Consider the following 21,341-nt stretch of genomic DNA (forward strand, 5'->3'; position numbering starts at 1 on the left):
CATTTCCCATCATGCCAGTAGGTTCATTGTTGCAGGTGACAGGTAAGGAAAAGATATCTGCTGCCATCTACCGGTGATGGCACAAAATGGCGCCCTGTTGCTGTCACGTGAACTCTTTCCATACTGTCATAGCCCTGTGGTTGAAAACTTAGGCTGCATTACATTAAAGATTTATTAAGACAAAAGACAAACGAGTTAAGTGTCGCCATCTGCTGTTGTTGGTACAAAAGGCTCCTTGTCACTTTTGAACTTCATTTCCCATCATGCTTTAGTGCGCGTTAGCGGAAGTGGAGCAGCAGTTATGTGGACCGAGTTAGTGTATATTATTAAATTGTATTGTCTGAAATTTAATTGAATCTCTTCGAAGAGCACACCTCAAAATGAATGTGACGCTAAAGGTGGCGACGGGTCACTGGCAGTTGTGAACTACATTTCCCGTCATGCGCCAGTGAGCGGCAGCGGAGGCGGGACTGAGGTTGAGCTCAACAGTTGAGCGCGGGACGGGTCGTTTGTGTCATCTTGACTTGAACGTGTTTCGCCATTTAAACGGCTTAATAATTAAAACATGCTTACGGACGCCAGTGTCGCCTCGTCGGCCTCTTTCGCTCGTCATATTCCCCGAGTGGGGTCATGAAGAGCCGTAGACAGGCCTCCGTCAAAGCCGCCGGGGGCACGAAGCAGAAAGGTGAAGTGTTGTTAGCTGGTTAGCTTGCTAAGTTGGCAAGTTGCTGTCAGCTGGACTGATGCTTAGGGATGGTATTGTTACAAATATAGTAATGTAATACGGTTTTCATTTTGGCTTCGCGTTGTTCGAACGATACTGCAAAGTTCAGGGTCCATATTCGTCTATGTCCTGCTTTGTAAAGCCGCTCTGTGATTCACGTATTCACCCACTGGTTTGTTTACTGCCGTTTGTATTACATCATGACACCTTTGAGATGTCAAACGAAGGCTTTAGGAAGGAATAATGACGTCTTCACCAAATCACTATTGACACAAAAGTTTTCAACAACAACCATAATTGCTCCCAAACCATTAGAAGATGAAAGAATAATCATTTACTTTGATCTTAAGGGCTCAGGTAACGACCAATCATGGCTCACTTGTTTTCTGAGTTTGGTCATGTGACATTCGCATGTCATTTTCAGTTGACAGCAAAATGGCTGCCCGCTGAAATGGCAAAAACAAAACAAACGGGTGGCCCTAGCCTCTTCGAAAATTCATAATTAATATTGCACAAACGCAATATTCATCAATGAATACTATGTTTAGGCTAGTGAGGCTACATAGAAAGTAATGGACATTTTTGGGTTGATTTCCTCTTTAAAAATTGATTAACTTGGTCTGCAGGCCTCTGTTTTACACTTTTGGCTTATTTGATTGCATTGATATTTTTTGGTAATAAAACATTAGAGCGGGTCACCTTGACCCATGAACACAACATGAGGAAATACTGCTTTTCATATACCCCAAGATCTTGTCATACACACACACACACAAAGTGCCTATTGGGATTGATTATTCCATTGATTACTCGAGTAATCGGCCCACCCATCTGCACCTTTAGGCACTAATTAATTAATTGAATTATTTTAATTTACTGACCAGCCCAAACAGAACCTAATAACAACAGCTTTTAATAATTCAGAAGAAGAGTGTGTTTATTTACACACACCTCGTTTTCACAATTTAGCTCATTTTGGAATGGAAAAAGTTTGGATCTAGTTGTACGTGACCGTAGCGAGTGTGTGCTGATAGTTGTCATGCGGACCCTTTTGCAGCCCTGTGCGAGGTGGCGGCCTCCACCAGCTTGCCCCCCCTAGTGGAAGGTGAGCTGCGCTGCTTCCTGCGCGTGACCGTGAGCCGTCCGCGCTGGATCGTGGCCAGGCCTCCGCCGGCGACGAGAGTCCGTCTGCGTTGGTGGGGGGAGTCATCAGACGGCACGCACTTCAACCCCCGGGACGACGCTCAGTCCTTGCACAGGAGTGTCAGAACTACGGCGCGTTTCCCCGTGCGCTGCGGCCCCAAGCAGCTAACCTCTTACCTGGCAGGTAAACCGCGGCCGGCCTTATGTTTAGGTTGCAAAGATGTGGAAAATTGATGGTGCATTTTGGGAAATTGGCAATAAATGTCCATGGCACGTTATGATGGGGAATTCTGCAAGTCCAGTGGAACCTCCGCTATTCATGCTGAAGGGATCAAGGAAGATTTTATGTTAACACATTGACCAGTCCTAAAAGTTTACCCGCCTGGCGGCTTTTCAACAGATATGGGAAATTTGGTGCTGGAGGTTTTGAGTAAGCAAGATCACCTTCCCATCGCGCGAGCTCAAGTGAGAGAGATCTCCCACCTGTCCTACGCGCAGCCCATCACTGGATTTCACACCCTGGTGTCGCCCACCTCCAAGAAGCTCGGCGAGTTGGAGGTGAGCGCATGACAAAATAACAGACGTTGTGATGTCACAGTGGGAGGCACGTACCTCCGCCGAGGCTTTAGCATCGGTCGACTGGCAAAATGAGTGGAACGGTCCAGAGGACTCTTCCGCTTTCTGACGTGTTGATTTGTTTTCCCACGTTAGGAAATAATAGAAATACGCAAATCTGGGTCAAGTCGTTACCGTGGCAAAACTTTCAACAACTGTACAGGCAATCTTTAAAAAAAAAAACTTACAAAATTATTTGTTAATTTATTTATATTGTGTGTATGTTATTTTTGACGTAAGTTTTGTTATCTTCTTTTTTTAAACAACACAAGACCATAGTGTATATTTTTTTATCAGCATTTTGGTGATTTTTTTAGAAAAAGTTTATGAGAATAAAGTTATAATTTTTTTGAGAAAAACAGTACCGTGAACAACATTGGAATCATTTTGTATGAGGATAAAATTAAAAATATTTGAAAATAAAACTGTTTTAAGTATAGTTTTTTCAAGCGGGTTTCCATCCAATTGTTTGGAATTTTTTAAGCGAATCTACTGAAAACGCGCAAAACGGACATGCGACTTCTGCCCGTTTCCATCTGTTCTACTTTTGCGAATATTGAGAGGGGACTCCGCCGCTGTAGGTGGCGCGATACACCATAGAGATGTGAACCACCAGTAATTAAAAAAAAAAAAGAACAGGAAGTGACTGCGCCATGTGATGACGTCGTATGAGTTTCTTGATAAACCGTTTCTTTGCTTTTTTCCATCTAAAATTGCATTAATATTCGCTTCTTTAATTAATTCCAAAAAGATTTATGTTTCGTCCCCCCCCCAAACATATCTTACTTTATCATTCGACAGTGCTTTGGGACCTAAAACGTACGTGTGACGTGTATCTGGTCTTGTCAGCTGTTGCTAATTTTGGGCCCTTTTTCGAACTTCTGGCGTTTTCATTCGGTTTTATTTTCGCATTTCTTGAACATTCGAATAAAAACATTTTTCCATTGTGGGAAGTCAAACCTCAATGACGCCATTGTTGCAGGTTTCGCTCCATTTGGAGCCTTTGGCCGCAGCATGCGACAACCGCAGCTCCTCCGGTCCCGCAACCGACTTTAGCAGCAATATTCCTCAGGTCGCCTCTCTGGCCACGTTTGACGAGGCCCCGCCCTCAAACGGCAACAAATCATACGAGGGCAGCGATGGAAACACGCTAAGGTTTGTCCAGAACGTTTTTCACATCCGCACCAGGGAAAAAAAGATGCTAATGCAATTTCTGTTTTCAGAGGGAAAGACCACTCCTATTCTCAAACCACGCAGACTGACAAAGATGAGTCAGTGGAGACCTTGAAGTTGCGAGCAACCGCTCAAATAGCTGTGGATCAGCCGAGAGATGACATCCTGTCAGGTGCGTCACAAAAGGAAAGACAGAGGAGGATGCCCATTGAGATTTAGAAGTTACACCAGGAGGGTTTGGGCCGCACATCTGATGACACCAAATCTGATAAGAGCTTTCAGGTATACTTGAAGAATAATATTATATTTTCCCAGAAGTTAAGTCATTTTTCAGTGGAGAAAAGTTGTATACTAATATGACTTCCTCTTCCTGAAAAATAAAATAAAAAATCAGCCGGGTAAAAAATTATAAAAAATAATAATAATAATAATTTTAAGAGTGAAAAAAGTATTTTTTTTTTATTTTTTTTAGGGAGAAACATATATAATTATTTTTTGTTTTAAAAATCATTAAAAAAAAAAAAGTGTTTGGCCATCAATACGCGCTGTGACGTATGAAGCTTCGAAGGTCATCGGTCACGTGATACTTGCAGAATGATACGAGCTCTGAAGCACTTTTTTGAAGCCACGTGATTCAGGAAGTCTGAACCAAGCTTTGAGGTATCGGTTTCATTTGAACATCATTCATTTTTATTAAAAAGTGCAACTATCTCATTAGAATTTAACTTTGATTTAGTGACCTTATGACTTTTCTGAACGCCCCCACCACAATTTTTTTATGAAATAATGCAACTCTATTCTTGAAAGATTGCAGATTTTCTGGGGGAAAACACAGCATACATAAAAAAATAAAAAATTAAATGTATGCTCCTGGTCCAATTCCTCCTTTGGGTTTCAGTGTTGTTGGTAGCGATCCAACTGATGTAGCCCATTCTCTTTTTTTGTTCTCAGTCATTTTGGAGCGTGGCAGCAAACTTCGGGACGCGATGGTTGTGTCAGCCTTGAAAAGCGATATTGATTCTGCCCCGGTTCTCAAAGACCTCCAACTCCCTCTCCAGAGGGACAATGCCAGACCGCCCTCCATGTGAGTGACCCGACAAAGTGCTTGAAGGGTTTACTTGCACTAAACCGGTTGTAGATTAGTTAGAGTTAGTTTCTATTGTGTACCTGTATAATGTAGGGATGTGTACCTCGTGTACCGAGATCGATAAAAGGTCCACTAGAAAATCACTTGTGTACATCCACGTTAAAGACATTTTGGCACAAAAGGGAAAACATCTCCGGAACTTGGTGCACACACAAGACAAATTTAAGACTTTTACGTGCGCCTTATAGTTTTAAAATACGTAACGTTTTATTGAAAACTTCCAGGGCGGCGGCCAGTTGACTTAAGTTGGGCCCAAGTATTAACATGGTGTGAGAATCGCTGACTAGTGCGAACATACCCACCCACCTACTTGCCACCCACTGGCATCCATCCTAGACATGCTGTTAGGGTATGTTAAGTTAATTGTGGTCTTGAACACATTTGGACATTAATGGCTCTTCTTTCTTCTCCTTCTAATGTCTCCAGGCCCGCCGAAATGTTGCTTGAAAACGTTGCGCACGCCGATTCAAATGTCAAGCATGCGGGCAGCGACATGGTTGTAGACTGCGGTCTCGGTTGTTCTCCTGACATGGACCACAGAGCTGTCAATCTCCTCCTCGGCAGGTACGTGCACTCATTGCGTGAGTGCTTTCATTCATTGAGGTCAGGGGTTTAATTTGTGGCCGGAGTTGCAAAATGAATGGGAATTGCCAGGAATAGAGCAGGAAGCAATAAACTTGGACGGTCTGAAATTGTGAGAGCTTCTCAAATTGATGCGTCAAAATGACCGTGACCTTTCAAAATTCCCTAAAAACCCTAAAAACTCCAATTCAGTAGCACAAATTGAACATTACCGAAGAGAAGAGCAGTAGAATAGCTAAAGAACTTTAGTAATCAAAATTTTTTTTTCTGAATTTTTGTTGTGGAAGGTTTTAGAGGCGTTTGAAGTGCTCAGGCCATTATTTCTAGAAAATTCCTCCTTCCCTTCAGGTTGAAGACGTCTCCGCCGCCTCTGTGGGGGGGCCGAGGCTCCTTCCCCGCGTCTCTGTCCAGTCACAGCAGCGCAAGTGGAGACAGTGAACTTGGCGACCCGCTGTACGATCACAGCTTGCTGGAAAATCTATTCTACAAAACCCCCGTCAGTAGCTCGTATGTGGAGAAACAACGGCAGAGTTACCGCTTCAGTCTTTTGCTGCAACGCATTTTTGTGTTTCAGACGTCAGAGTTGAGACCAGATGAGATTACAAGTGATGGCGTAGGGCAGAAGACGACTTCATCCGGGTCCGAGAAACCGTTGAGGGAGCCCGCGTCCAGGCCATGCGACGAGTAAGGCTCTTTCACGTGCCCGAAGACGAGTTGTTTTGAAGAAAATCGTAACTGTCTCTGAACTTTTTTTTATCAATACTTTTCCACATCCACGTTGTACAGTCCCGTTTCAGAGCAGAGTTTCAGTGCTCTGGCGGATATCGGCAGTCCTCTGAGTCAGGAGCAGCTGACGTTCCTGAGTTTGATGCGATCAGCCAAAGTGACCATCGAGTCCATGAGTGTGCCCGCAGGCTGCGCGAGCCCCCCACCCGGGAAGACCCCAAGCAAATCTGCTTCACTGTTACGTAGAAAAAAATGGTAGGAGATGCTTTTCAAATCCTCTTATCAGAAATACATGGCACCATGACATCCGTGTTGAATTTGTTGCATGACCAAGCTTGTAACTCCGTTTCTTTGTATCAAATTAAAGCGTATCAGTCAAGAACGATGATTTCTTTTTGGCAGCACGTATTTTGTGGAGTATACCTTCCCCAAGCCTTCCTCCTCCAGTCGACATGGACGAAGTGTGATCCCAGGCGTGGAGGTGACCAGAGCTGCTTCCAGTAATGTCACAGGAGGAGGTACAACATGCTGGCAGGTGCTTGTTTGTGTCTTTTTTTGTTTTTTCACTGCTGAACATCTGACATGCTTCTGTTTGTGCACTTTTGAAGTGGTGAGCTTCCATCAGCTCTCGGTGTTTCCCGTCCGCTTCAGCAAAACCACACTGGAAGTCTGGTGGGCAACCGATCTCCTTTTTCGAATTTACGTCCGAAAAAATGACCAAAACAAAGTGAGTGTATGACAACAGAATGATGAGAATATTTCTAATTCTAATTTCTTGTTCCTGCTTGTAAGACAGCCGCAGGAGCACCAGTACCAATACCTTGAAATAAGGCTTGATATCGGCCTTATAATGATATCTGGTACCAATACGGGCCTATCCCTACTAAGTAAATTAAAATACCACCAAAAAAACGCATCAACAACAAATAAAACTATACAACTAATTAAAAAAAAAAATTGGATCTGGAGGGGGGGGAAAAACATGAACATTTTTGGGGTGCTTTGAAATGTTGTCCCGTGACTAAAATGCTCTAAATGGCAACACTTGGATTCAGTTTGGTGTCAATAACTCATTGAATAAAAGAAAAGTGTTTATTACTCAAGCACAATAAAATGGCAAAAACAGAGAAGCTACAGTAGTTTCTGGACTAAAGCCGCTACTTTTTTCACTAGCGGCTGATACAAAGGTGCGGCTTATCCATCAGATCACAAGGGGGCACACTATAAAGGAAGCGCAAGAGCGTCAGGCAGAGCAAAACAAACCAAGTGAGATCAAATACAGTAGAAGAGACAGAACGAGAGCCAGACAATTTACACCCTCATTATGAAAAAGAAAGTAGCGGTAACCCGGTGCGGTAACATTAAAACACCTGCGGCTTATAGTCGGGTGCGCCTTATATGTGTAACAAACTCAGTCATCCCCAAATGTAGCTAGCGCGGCTTATAGTCAAGTGCGCGTTATAGTCCAGAAATGATATGTAATCATTTTGCCTTTGACAGACATATAGTGGAGAAAGAAAAGTACAGTACTGACCTGAACGGTTGTCGCTGCAGGCTGTCGTCATCGGAGAAGCCGCTCATCCACTACGATGTCTGCTGCAGAGTCAGCATCTCTGCCAGTCACTCACGCTGCCGGTGCACGCCATGGAGGGCACTCTGCGGGAACTCTGTCTTCTCAGGGTAACATACTATGTCATATATTATGGAAAATTCACTGTCTGTCATAGTTTGTCATGTTTCTTGAGCAGGAAAAGATATCATCTGAAAAATAGTTGTTTTGCTTAAAGAATGAAGTCAATTCAAGAAAATTGTTGTATTCAACAAAAAAGTTGTACATTTTGAGAAAGTTTTAATCTTGCAGAAAAAGTCTGACAAGAATAAGGTTGTAATATTATACTTTTGTTTAAGTTTTGTTTATTAAAGAACAAAGTCGTGTTTTTACCAAAATAGTAATTTTTCATGAAAAGAAGTTTAATCTTGTTGGAGGAAAGTCATAATATTACGAGGATGTCAAAGTCCCTTTTTTTGTTTGCTTGTTTCTTGAAGAAAAGGGCAGTCGTTATTCAAGAATAAAGTCTGATATTTTTCTTTCGAGCATATTTATTCAAGAACAAAAGGTGTATTATTTTCAAGGATAAAGTTGTAATCCAATCTTTTAGCAATTATTCAAAAATAAAAAATACTTTTTTGAGAAACAAACTCAGTCTTTTACAGGAATGAAGACAAAAATCAATCTATCGAGAATAAAGATGTCTTTGAAGAATAAAAAACCTAATCTTACAAGAATAGTTTAAGAATAGTTTTTCAAGTAACCGTGAGAGTCAAACAATAAGTATTTTTCAGTTTGTTTGTTTTTTCAAGAAAAAGAAGTCTCTTTGTTTTTTTGTATTTTATTTTTTGAAGGTAAAAAATGCTTGAGCGGTAATGTTGCTTTTTCCCAGGTACTTCTTGAACTTTCTACCAACAACAGGGGCTCTGAAATGTCAGAAAAGAGAGATGCCTCATCGTCACGCTCCACGCACACCCCGAGAGAGTCCGGCACTACGTCGCAATGCGTCGACTTGTCCTCGGAGGACCCGGCTGCTCGCTCGTCTGAAGACGGCGCGCTGAGGGTTCCCGTTCAGCACTCCGTAGTCGCACCTCCTTCAACACATCACGCAGCACCGGCAGCGTACGCATGGCGGCGTCCGGCAGAGGTTGACCCCGAGATCCTTTTGCACACGTTGCTGATGGTGCCAGATGGCAAGAACTTCACCAGTGGGCCAGCACAGGCCGTCAACGTGTACTTGAACTGTAAGCTCTTCTGGTGCGACGAGGTGGCGAGGTCTGTGGTCAGCTGGGGACGCGCCAACCCTTCCTTTAACTTTGTCCAGGTAAGGAGGGACAGAGGTGGGGCGTCTATATAATCAGCCGTCGCATGCACTCTCTCGCTTGTGGAAATTACTGCATCCAGGTAACTCCCGTGCCTTTGACTGCACACCTACTGGAGCGTATGAGGAACAACATGATGGTGATCGAAGTTTGGCAGAAGACGGGCGGATCCAGCCACGAGAAACTCCTCGGTCTCGTTAAGCTGCCTCTGCACCAGTTCTACATGTCCTTCAGGCAAGTTTACTACTTGTTTTAGTTGTGAACATCTCTGGAGTCTTTCTGCCGGGACCAGAATCGCGTATCTCTGCCTGGACTGTACCTCCAACGGGTTTTTGCTCTGCTCAATGGCTATTAAAAAGCTTAAGCTAACAGTTGAAATGTGATGTGTGGACCATTTTCTTCAAACCAAGATATTTGCAGTCATCCTCCCCCCAGAATGAGTGAAGCAAAGGAGACATGTATTTGGAGAGTTTGCTTTTTTCAAGTGTGATTGACTCCTCAGGCCTTTTTCTCGCAGGGATCCAAAGATCACCCACCTCCTTCTGCAGGCGCAGTACCCCGTTTTAGGGGTGGACTGCTACATGCCAGTGGTGGACGTGTTCTCGGGCGGCTGCCGTGGAAGCCTTCGGGTCACGCTGGCCATGGGCCTCTGCGAGCAGGTGCTCGCCTTGCAGCGCGCCAGAGACGAGGAGTGCGATTCGGCGCCCACCGCGCCCCTCAGACCGCTTCACCTGCTTGACCACCAGCCCAGTGCGCCCACCAAGGTTTCTACTGCCTTCGTGCATGTCCTATGATCATGTTTGCACGCAATAGGCGCCAGGGTACTTCTGGGTGGCAAAACGGGAGTGACTGCTGCTGACCTGAACCAACCACGAGTAATTGTGTACAGATGCCACACAATGGCTGTAAATGACTGCTGCTGTACGAATGTGTAAATGAATGAATGTCTTGACCTCAAGATACTTTGAAATAGCTGCAAAGCAATAATACTGTTAGTTTGAGGACAAAAAACGATGGCTTGGCAAATTTCTCAGCAGATAACAGGATCCTAAAAAAAGTGCAAATATAGGAATGGCAAGCCCTGAATATGTGGGAGATGACTTTACCCCAATAGGTTTTTGATTACCTCTTAAAAAGAACTACAGATAATCCAGTGAAACCTGCTGATAAGGACAAACGAACAATGTATACATTTCTATCACCCACATTAAAAAAAATCAAAAAATCAAATCAAAATGCCGACCATAAACTACATTACTGCTGGCATTTTGTCTCCCTCTGAGTTTAGTTTCTCAGTTGACCTCACATAACATTTCTTGGGTAGTCAGTAGTCACCAACATTGATACCAAGTACCAATGCCACTAATACTTCTGATACATAAAATTTCCCCCCCAAAACAATGACTATTTTTAGGAAAGACATATACATCCCAATATAGTATTTTTCCTTGAATTTGCATAAAGTGATTGGGAATTTTCTATTGATCTAATGTCTAGTTCCTGATCGTAATACGGCAGATACCTGTATCGTGGGTTTCATCATCTATATCGACCTTATACCATCCCTAATTTAAGCCAATTACTCTATTTTGTCAGTGGTCCAAAGACTTCATCGTGCTATCAAATTACTTCATCTCTCGCCTCGTTATGTGTGATTTTATGGCGTATCGGTGAATTGACAATGTCTGTCTGAAGCGCTTCCTCTCTCCCCTTCAGAAAATCGCATCTCAGGCACGAGCGATGACCGAGCACGTGTTCGTGATCAGGGTGGAGAAGGTGACGGGCCTAACGCCTCTGCAGTCTACAGTGTGGGGGGAGGCCGACTGCTACATACAGTACGCTTTCCCTTGCCAAGAAGGTACTGATGTGGATGCCACCCTCGACGAATATAGTAAGCAGTTTCACAACGTACATTTTATTTTATTTTTTTAGTGGGGTTGGGGTTTCTCCATTTCAACGCAGTGATCATGTTTAAACCTTTTAGGGTCATTTGTTTCTATTCCTTTCTGCTTCTCTATATCACAGGGATGTGATTTTTCCGCTAATTCGCGGAATTCCGCTTTTTTTATCTCCCTCAAAAAAAAAAATTCCAATTTTTTTTTTTTTGTTTGTAGTTCATTGTGTATGCACATGACTCCGACAGATAACATCTTCTGCTATAACAAAGACATTCGTGGTATGCTCTAATATGAGTTACTTTTCATTTGGTCATGATACAATTATTTGTTCATGAAATTTGAACTCTTCAACATTATTTATGTGTTAACTTAGTAATCACATTAGTTAGATATGATGATATTCTCAGTGATAGTTTTTAAAAGCAAAGGCAGTCCAATGTTTTTGAATGTGACTGATTTTGAGTTGACTAAAACTGCCATTTTATATGGGATAGTTCAATATACATTGAAAATTTATGCTGTTGTTTTGTCTATTTCTTTGTCATGTGAGTGCATTGAAAGTACTTCAAAACACGGAAAACCCATGAGCTCCGGGGGGCCCTTGTCCCCCCACCAGGGCACTGCCCTGGACCTAGCTGGGTGCCAGCGGCCCCCAGACCCCCGGCTAAATTTTCAGATAATTTCACTTTGGTCAAATCACATCCCTGATATCAATGTTAGCGTTGCATTTCTCATCTCTTTACAGACACCAACCTGAAGCCTTTTCGGACCACCACCACTCTGTGCGTGCCCGACCCGGTGTTTGGCCACACGGAGACACACGCCCTCTTGGCTCCTGAAGGCGTTCCCGTTCAGAAGCTACTTCTCGGCTCACTTTCCAGCCAAGGTCTCAGTGGTGGCGGGGGTGTCCATTTTGAAGTGTGGTGCAGGTTTGTAGCGGTCAGTCGGTCTATAACCGGGTTAGAGGGAACCATGACACCGTTTTTGATTGCGTCGCTGCAGATATTATTATCCCAATGTGCGAGACCAGCTGGTGGCCAAAGGAATTTTCCCCTTGTCCAAGTTGTGTGCCACGGTCACTATGCAGGGACGGCATCTCGACGAGGCCCAGATGTTCTCGCTACCGCTGCTCCCCAAAGGGGACGGCCTGCTGGCACATCAGCCTCATCCATCTGGTCTGTACTCTCAACTATTGGATCAAAATAGTGATCAGTACCGTAAACATCTGCATATTCACAGTTCACAATCTGAGATTGAAATGTGACTCTTGTGTGTGTTTGGTCAGGCCTCCTGGAAGTGTGCTTGCGCTACAAGCGCCGGCCAGTGAGAGCAGACGTGCCCACTGGCAGGGCTGCCGCCTCTTGCCTTGTGACCCTCGTGCTTCAAGTCCACAGAGGGTGTGGTTTGCAGGCAGCAGCCAGGTACGAGGACACCACATCATTCCACAACTCCATTCGGTGGCCGCAAACGCAACCCAAATCGCATTTGTTTGTGTTTCTTCATCACCGCAGAGTCATAAGCCAGCAGGACGAAAGGTTCGACTACTTTGCCAACGTGGGCGTCAATTCCTACGTGAGCGTCCATTTGTCCTTCTTGCCCGACGATGAGCCGACCTGCACCCGCGTGGCCGCCAGGACTTTCTGCCCCGAGTTTGATCACCACGCCGAAGTGCGCTGTGACGCGCTGGTCCACAAGAGCGGCGGGGAAACTTGCAGTCTGGCCGAGCAGCTGGCGGAAGCTTTGGCCATCTTCACCGTCTGGAATAAAGACAGCCGCAAAGGTCTAGTGACACTTCTGTCACAGAAACAGAGTTTCTCATGCTGGTCCATTAGGTATGCACTGACTTAGTGTCTTTTTCCGTGCAGGTATTACTTCTAGGCCTCCAGATGTGATGTTGGGCACAGTGAAAATCCCACTGGCAGATCTCCTCCGGAAAACAACAGGTGTGCTTCTCTATCTGTGATCTTTGTTGTTGTTTTTTTACCCCCACAAATACTCCACAATTGTTGCTTGATTGATTGAATCATTCATTTAATCGTGCTGTACAATGCAATACGACTGTTATCCCATACGAAAACGATGTTGACTGCCGGTCACAAAAAGGACAATGTTACCTCTTAAAAAGTATCATTCCAACTTGTTGACATCCGACACCTATGCAATACAAAATTAATTGTCTTTTTTTTTCTTTGAGAGAGCTCAGTATTGTTCATTCAGTAATCTTACCGATTCGACATGTTATCATCATTGCACTCTCTTTTTTCCTTTTTTTTCTCTTTTTCTTTTTTCTTTTTTGTATGTGCATGTGCGGGTGTGTGTGTGTGCTCATTAATTCACCTAAAACCTATTAAAAATCCCGTACCGTTCACCTAAACCGAATACTTCAGAATCCAACTAGAGTCGTGAAGTTGTCAGGAGACCCGAGGAAGGATCAAAGAAAAGAAAGAAAAGTGAAATTAATTAATTGTCAATTCTGAAGTGCAACACCCAATTACATGCAATTACACACATGCATACGTATATACAGTACTTGCGTACATACATATATCGGAATGTGGGCCGAGCCCTGCTGTGAGTAGCTGAAACCCACAGGTTATTGACACCCATCCAACTAAATGATGGTTGCTATCATCGCCATTGCCAAAGTGGCCCTCAAAGTGACCCTCAAAGAAAAAAGTTTGGACACACCTGCTGTACATGTAATTCTAGCTGTTAAGAGTCGTCTGTGACTGTGACCCGCTCAAAATGGCTCCGCAACCCACTTTTGGGGCTCAATCCACCAGTTGAGAATCAGTTCTTCACAGAAATAAACAAAGTCGCTCTTTTTAGGCACACTGATCATTTTACAGTGGTTTAGTCATCTTTTCTTTAAAAAAAAAAAGCTGTATATATATATATATATATATATATATATATATATATATATATCTACAATATCAGGGTCCCTTCCGTATGTTCAGGTATTTCCGGCTGGTTCGGGGTCTACGCGTCCCGGGAACCTCCTTCAAGTCAGCACACGTTGGTCGGAGGCCTGGAAATCTCTGTCGGCTTTGCCCATCACTCGGAGCGGGAACGGGTCATTCAGGCCGCTCGGGATTTGGGCTGGGATCCGACCCAGGCTCAGGTGGACTGTGACGACCCGGGCAGCTGGGAGCAGAGCACCAGGAAGTTATCGCTGACCTTCTCCATACCCAGAGCCTGGTTACCGCTCCACTGCCTGCTGCTGCCGGGCCACGACACCCTGCAGCGCTCCACATACTGTTACCTGCGGTACAAGTTCTACGAGCTGGAGGCCTTCTGCTCGCACATGAAGCACCCGTGCGCCGGCGAGGCGGCCGAGGGCGGCCAGACCACGGTGACATTCCAGGGGAGTCGCACCGTGGAGCTGGGGAGCTCCCAGCCTCTCATGTGGTACCTTCGAGAGGAGAGGCTGGAAGTGCAGGTGTGGGTGGCTTTCCAGAAGGACAAAAGCCAGAGGCCCCGGGACACGGACCGCCTGCTGGGGTCCGCCTTCATCGATCTGTCCTCGCTTGCCAAAGCTCACAAGCAAAAGTCGACGCTCAGCGGTAAGAAAATAACCAGCAAGAAAATTGTTCAAATCATTAAGAGCGACTTTAATTAGGAACAGCTTTTTTCACTTACAAAACAGTCCATCTTTTAACTCATTCACTCCCAGCTATTTTCACAGAAGCAACACCCTTCGCTCCCGGGGTTAGGGATTTTGCAAGGCCCACAGAATGTTGTGTTCTATTGCTATAAAAACATGAAACCTACCAAAAGAAAGATTAGAGTCTCTTCTTTCATCAGAAAAAAAGTATATTTCTGTTTGTTTCCGTTTTGCAGCTATTAGCATTAGAATATAGCTTAAGTTTCATCATTATTCACAAATCTAGAATTCTGAGGATTTTTTCAACATGGTCCTGGTTCATTTCATATGCTCTGCTGCCACCTGCTGGCCGTTTGTGTAATAATTGCCATTTCTTCAACCGTTCTTTGAAGTTGAGGTTGCCTCAATGCCTTCTGAATGCTCTAGCATAAAAAACAACAACGTATAAATACGTCTTTGGGACAATTAAAACATTTAAAATGGAATGTATTCATGCGTTTTTGGGAGCAAATAAGTTAAAAGGTGCACCTATCAACTTTTATCTTCCCTTTTATAGTAGAGTGTGCGGACCCTCACACGCTTTCTTTGGGGAGGGGTGGGGCAGAGTTTTTTTTTTTTTTTTTTTACCTCATTTGAAGTCATGTCTTCGTTTGTCAACTGCGGCTGTGGCAATTTAAGAAGCCAACAATGGCAACTGCGACTATGAAGGCTGCGTATCGTAAAAAAAATAAAAATGTTAAAAGAACAACAGCTTAAAAATGAACACTGATCTAAAACGTCCTCAGCCCTAAGGGTCCATAATTGCTCTTTTTGCACGGATGTCTTTACTGAATATTTATTTCCATTTGATGTTTCTTAGGTGTGTATCCGCTGTTCAGGCGCTCGGCGGCAGACCTGCAGGGCGCCGCTCTCCGTGTGCACATCAGCCTGACCACCGGCTGCAGTCCAACTGTGGAAGACCACCCAGTGGAGTCGGACAGCCAGGAAGAGGACTTAATAGAGGAGCAGGCACCGCCGACGCCGCCTCAAACTACGCAAAGCCAAACCACTCAAGATGTTGCGTTGTCGCAGCCCGATGAAATAATCAATGACGACGAGTCCTTTCCGGTCACGCTTGCCGTGCACAGGGCCAAAAACCTCAGTCAGAATGGTGAGCATGTCAAACTGTTATTACCTCTGCCAAGGAGACATGGACAACAGTTTGGGTGTTAAACTCTCAACCTGACCCGGTACTTGAGTTCAGAACTTTAAAAAAAAAAGTCTTCTTTTTTTCTTTTTAAATGGGTGCGGCTGTAATTTCTTTGCATCTGATTTAGTTATTTAGGTCAAATTAACACTATTTTAATCTATAAACTACTGACATCAGATTCAACGCCCAATTTCCAAATACAGAAATTGATATTGAAAGTATTGATTTTGCAGGGCATGGAAAATGTGTTATATAATTATTAATAGCAATTGTACTTTTATTAAATTTTTTAAATGTGTGGATCTTAGTTGCTCTAAATATTGAGTTTTTTATGCTCACAATCATCTCCAGTACGCCAATACTCACGTCCAGAGGCTCGCAGAGACTGACCCTGCACTCAATAGGCCACGCCCTTTTTAAAGGCACACAGTACTGGTGTACACAAAGTTGTATAAAAAGAAAGTCTGTACAGTAACTTGCCGCCATCTATTCACCCAACTTGACATAACGTCACCATTCAATACAATGAACCGTTAACAAAATTGAGCATTTTAACACCATATTTTCAGTGAATAATTCAGGAATGTTGATGACTTGCCCTCCGTCTTTGTGGTAGGCTGCCCGCCATCTGCCAGCAGCGAAGGGATGCTGCGCTGCTACGTCTCGTACGTCGCCGCCGACTCTGCGGAACCCGTGTCCACGGCCGTGGTGGCCGACACAAACTGCCCCGTGTGGGACCACCAGCGCGACTGCAGGCGGGTGCCACCTCCCCAGAAATGATGCCGGAAAGCTCCACACTGGGCCGCTTAACAAAGCTTTTGAATTTCATTCATCAGGCTTTCCAAGCAGCTTCTACTTGACCCACAACAGAGCTTGGTGTTCAAAATCTGGCACAAAGGCGCTGTCGAAGCGGAGCAGGCTATTGGTTTCGCCTCGGTCGACCTGACCCCGTTGCTGTGCGGCCTGCAGTCGCTGTGCGGCTGGTACAACGTCACCGACTTCAGCGGCCATTGCCGCGGTCAGCTCAAAGTGACCGTCAAGCCGCTGAAGTGGGTGCAAGACCTCCGCGGGCAAAGGAAAGCCACTGTGGATGCGAAGGTAGGACAAAAGGCACATTGTTCAGATGTAGACATAATGAAGTCATTCACTGCTTTTGTCACCTGTAATCCGATTGTTTACTGCAACCCACGAAAATATTTGTCAAGTCCGTTTTTCAACAGGTAGGCATGGAAGACGGTCACGCCCAGCTTGTCTGTGAAATTCAGGTTTGTAAACACCTGCAATGACTAACAGATGCCTGTGGATGGCGGTGTTGTATCACTTTGGATTTAAAGGATGACTCAACAGGAAGTTAGACTCTTGCTCCAGCCCTCTCAAAGATTTGAAATGAGCGCTCCAAGGGGGTGTTGCCTGGTGTTGTCCTTCTGCTCTTTATATTGTCGCCAAACAAAATGTGTGTGGCTTTAGATAGATCAATCAAAAAAACTCTAAAACGGCTGGCAATTATAACAACTTTCCTATGATAAAAAAAATAAATCTGGCAGTGAAGGAAACCAATGCAAAATGATTGTATGCCAAGGAGAGATTTGATTGTGCCAAGCAAAGATCTCGAATTGAAAGGGAAGGAAATGATGTAGTGTGAATCATGAAAAAAATAAGTCCTGGTGATATGCAATAGCTACCGATATAGCCACTTTTTTTCCCCCCCAAAATGCTTGCTCAGTTTTTGCTCGTGAATGCCACACATCTTCATAATAATGTTTTCACTTCATTTTACTTTGCGCTCTATGTTTGACGACATAACCATGAAAACAAGGCAAACCCAACTTGTGGAGCTGGATCATGTTTATGAACCAAGGTTCTGCTTTTTCTTTTCAGCCGTCATCCCAGGTTGCGCCTCGCAGCTACCAGACCACCGCCACGTACAGCAGCTTCCCCTCTCACATCAGTCGATACCCCGAGCAGCACATCTCGTCACCCGACCGCAGGGACGACCTCTTTCCCAAAATGTTTGTACTGTATATTATTTACATGTGTACATTATCCTGGCACTTAAGATCGCAGATCCCTCTGGTGTATTTCAGCAACAGAGGCTTTTTTTTTTTCAGCTTGAGTGTCAAACAAGGACCCACTTGGGAAAGAATTAAAACAAACAAAAAAGGGATTCTTTTTTTAAATGCAATTCAAGTGGGTTATATGAAAACGATATTGAATTTCGAAAATGCATTGGCAAACAATGATGTGCGATGTTTCCTCGACTAGCTCTGTGCCCAGTGAGAGCGAGCGCCACCACGAGCACATGCAAAAGGTGCGTCTTCATCATCAGAGTCTTCAGGAGCAAGCTGGCCTTCACTCGGTCTGCGATGGCAGCGGCGACGGCAGCCCCTCCAGCTCGCTGCTCTTCTCCACAATCAGGTAGCGTTTGCGTCTCACTAGGGCTGCACTGGATATTTTATTATTAACCCTACAACCCTCTTCTCTAATCTGCACATTTAGTACCCTCTTCTACTCGCGTCACTAACTAGGTCTTGCTTACTTACCAATATTGCAATTAATTGACTGCATATCAATACACTTAAATGTGCATGGCAGGATCTGCGACGTAACTATTGCGCACAACGTACACCACCTTGACAATGCGCGATATGATCGTGCCGCACTGCTACTCACTTTTTTCCCCCAAGAGGTGACGTTAAAATCGATTGTCTCAACATGCAGGAAGATTATGAGCGAGCAGGACAACATCCAGCGATACTTCAGCAGCAAGATTGCGTCGCCTGCCTTCCTGCCTGCCGGCCAACGAGACGAGCAGAAGCCGGTTGAAAGTGACACGTGGCAGCTTCTTGACACGTCGCAAGCGTTACCTGCCGATGCCCATAATGGTGAGCCTCTAGCTTAGCCTATGCTAGCTCACTGTCAGCAGCTCTTTAAAGAGGACAGAATCATTTCTTTGCGTATGCTGTTAACTCGCATGTGTTTCAAATCAACTTTCCACATTAAAATGAATAAAAATGCAATTTGTTGTAAATGTAATCCAACCTTTTTTTATTTTTCTTTTTTTAATTGAAGGTCAACGCCTGGAAGCCATTTCCTCCATCCTCCATGGTAGATCAGCCAAAGAAAACCACCCTGAGATGATATCCAGCCCGCACGTCGCTTCTTGTCCCCGGTCGCCATTTCCAACATCTCAGTCTGAGGAAGAAGAGGCCGGCGAGCATCACGAGGAAGCAGGAGTCACCGATGACGATGAAGATCGTAAATCGCTGTGTAGCAGTGAGGATGAGGAGGAGGAGGAAGATTATGATGAAGTGGTGGTGGAGCCGAGACATTTGAATGAGGTGACGATTTCCACGGATAAAACCAGCTTATGGAATAGCATCCTGTCGGACCGGGACAACCCGGAGGCTCAAGACGAAAGTCGGACAAAATCCAGCAGGAAACAGGAAGTTGACAAGTCATCAGAAGAAGCTTCAATTTCTCAGCGCGACGACGATGATGACACGACGACAGCAGCCGGTGCTGCAGGGCCCACGTCGGAGAAACACATGTATCCTTCATTGCGAGTTCTGACATTCGTACCAAAGTTCACGACCCGCCTTGAGCCAACAACCTCACTCTGGATTATTTGTAGTTCTGTTTACTGCAGGGTTGTCTGAACTTTTTCTGATAAGGGCCAGCACATACCTGTAGAGAAAATGGAAGGATGCAAGGGCGTCGTTGACCTTCTTTATTCACATTTACAATCCGTTGAAGTAAAGATAAACACATTCGATATTGCAGGCCACAGGCGGAATTTTTGCAGCTTCCAAACCATCACTTTATAGGAAACCAAAAAAATCGACGACTACTAATTTAGCAATTTCTGTGATTGTTCTATCTATAGGTATATTTTGGAAGAAATTTGGTTTTGCTGATAACACCCAAATTTATATGAAGCATTTATTTGCTGAAAAGGAAAAAAAAAAGAAAAAGAATATGCAGAAAACGGACTCTCCAAATGATTTGTAAAAATGTAGGCGTGACCAGTGGTCCTGTGTCGCGCCACAATAGATCTTCTGCTTGCATCTCCACATTCTGAACAATACAACAAGCAGCAAATGTGGACTAAACGATGCCTTTCTCATCCAGCGGCCAGATTCAATCAAGTGTATTTTGTTTTAACTCCTGGCACCAAAAGCTCCATTCCCAACTTTTTCCTGCCCTCTCACCAACTGGAGGCCTCACTGAGGGTGGTACGCTTGGCGCCCTCTTTCTCCAATTCATCCAGCGACGCAGTGAGTACCGATTAATTGTTGGGAAATGCTTTAATTGACACGAGGAGGCTGAAGGTTTTACTGAAATCTTGTGCCTGCAAAAATGCGTCCAAACTTGATTGCTCACACAAATGTACTGAATGGGCGCTCTCAAGATTACACTCAAATCATTACAGAGCAATAGATTTCTTTTCTGTAACTCAATACAGTGAATCTCTTCTATTTTTGGAGCAGTAGGACCAAACGCTGCCACTAGTAGTGAAAATTCACAAACATTTCCATGTTTGTCTATTGTGTACAAATACTGTTATTTTATTATTTGGTTTTTATTTGGTTATTCCCCTCCAATTGTTCGAGTATTCTTTTGATTTTTCAAATTAAATTTTGCATTTAAATATGTTTTTCAAATGTTTATCACAGGGAAATGGGAAAATGTTTATTTTCATAGATAAATATAAGGGATTTATGTCATGAATCTATATTACAGGTACTTTCATTTGAATTCTATTTGTATTTTTTATTTTTTTTAACTTAATCAAAATAAACTATTATAGTATACAAATTTTAATCCCAGCGAACATTTAGTGTGGCTTTTTCTTTTTGGGTATAGTATACAATATATTATTTATTTTCAAAATTAATTTAAATGTAAAATCTCATACCGTTTTTAACGTACAAGCACATAATTCCCAGAGGGGAATTTATATTTGTTTGTTCAATTTGTATTTGCTGTGCATTTTATACCTGACAGCGAATTACCATCTTTGGTTTTAAAATACTATATTAATAATAATATTATACTATTTATTTTAATGATTATTTGACAATATAATTGAATTCCTGTACCCCATGAAATTTTTATTTCAACTAAAATGTCAATAATCTTCCATGTCAATTTTTATGCCAGGAAGCAAACCGGCATGTTTGTCTACATTGTTTAAACAATATTTCTTCTTGAACAACTTTCGCTTGTTGACAGGAGCGTGGCCTGACTCCGCCCCACATTCCTGGCAAGGGTCCTCGACGCTGTCTCGACATGTCGCCCGCTTCCAGGAAGAGACAGACGCAAAGATTTGCCAGAATCTGCGCCGCTCGCTTAGATGACGACGATGACAACGATTAGCACGCGGTGCCAGATAGTGTGTGTTTTGAAGGATAGAATTGGGGGGGGGGGGGGTTTGTGGCGCTATAAAGTGTCATATTTTGTATTTTTCTAAATAAAATAAATATTTGCTTGCCATCCATTCAGTGTCCCCCTTCGACTAGGACTGGTAAGTCAAATAGTTAGTTGCACAGGTGACGCGGATCGTTTGCACGGGGCGTGTTTGCCTCAAGCGCACACGACTGACTGAGCGACTGCTCACCGCCGCCGCCCGTCTTATCGCTTTACACGTTGCGGCTCATGTACGACTG

At 43.9% G+C, this 21,341-nt stretch overlaps 1 protein-coding gene across 3 annotated transcripts; it reads left to right on the forward strand.

Moving 5' to 3' along the window:
* Positions 1–473: 473 nt before the first annotated feature.
* Positions 474–21,058, forward strand: c2cd3 (C2 domain containing 3 centriole elongation regulator). Of its 3 annotated transcripts, none has more exons than XM_077566599.1 (33): positions 474–685; positions 1,782–2,051; positions 2,268–2,425; positions 3,465–3,637; positions 3,706–3,827; positions 4,607–4,739; positions 5,229–5,366; positions 5,733–5,880; positions 5,959–6,068; positions 6,171–6,365; positions 6,513–6,628; positions 6,719–6,837; positions 7,665–7,790; positions 8,552–8,983; positions 9,064–9,215; positions 9,499–9,745; positions 10,698–10,872; positions 11,625–11,808; positions 11,882–12,054; positions 12,165–12,300; positions 12,391–12,659; positions 12,745–12,822; positions 13,840–14,445; positions 15,346–15,636; positions 16,292–16,430; positions 16,512–16,773; positions 16,881–16,940; positions 17,554–17,684; positions 17,938–18,090; positions 18,394–18,557; positions 18,745–19,222; positions 19,853–19,949; positions 20,908–21,058. In XM_077566599.1, exons 1-33 carry the CDS (start codon positions 631–633, stop codon positions 21,049–21,051), a joined length of 6,234 nt encoding a protein of 2,077 aa, XP_077422725.1. In that variant the 5' UTR covers positions 474–630; the 3' UTR covers positions 21,052–21,058. The 3 variants fall into 3 exon arrangements, with proteins under 3 accessions (XP_077422725.1, XP_077422726.1, XP_077422727.1); XM_077566600.1 differs by having other exon boundaries at positions 16,896–16,940; XM_077566601.1 differs by lacking the exon at positions 16,881–16,940.
* Positions 21,059–21,341: the final 283 nt, after the last annotated feature.

The sequence above is a fragment of the Vanacampus margaritifer genome, chromosome 5, assembly GCF_051991255.1.
Source record: "Vanacampus margaritifer isolate UIUO_Vmar chromosome 5, RoL_Vmar_1.0, whole genome shotgun sequence".
NCBI lineage: Eukaryota > Metazoa > Chordata > Actinopteri > Syngnathiformes > Syngnathidae > Vanacampus > Vanacampus margaritifer.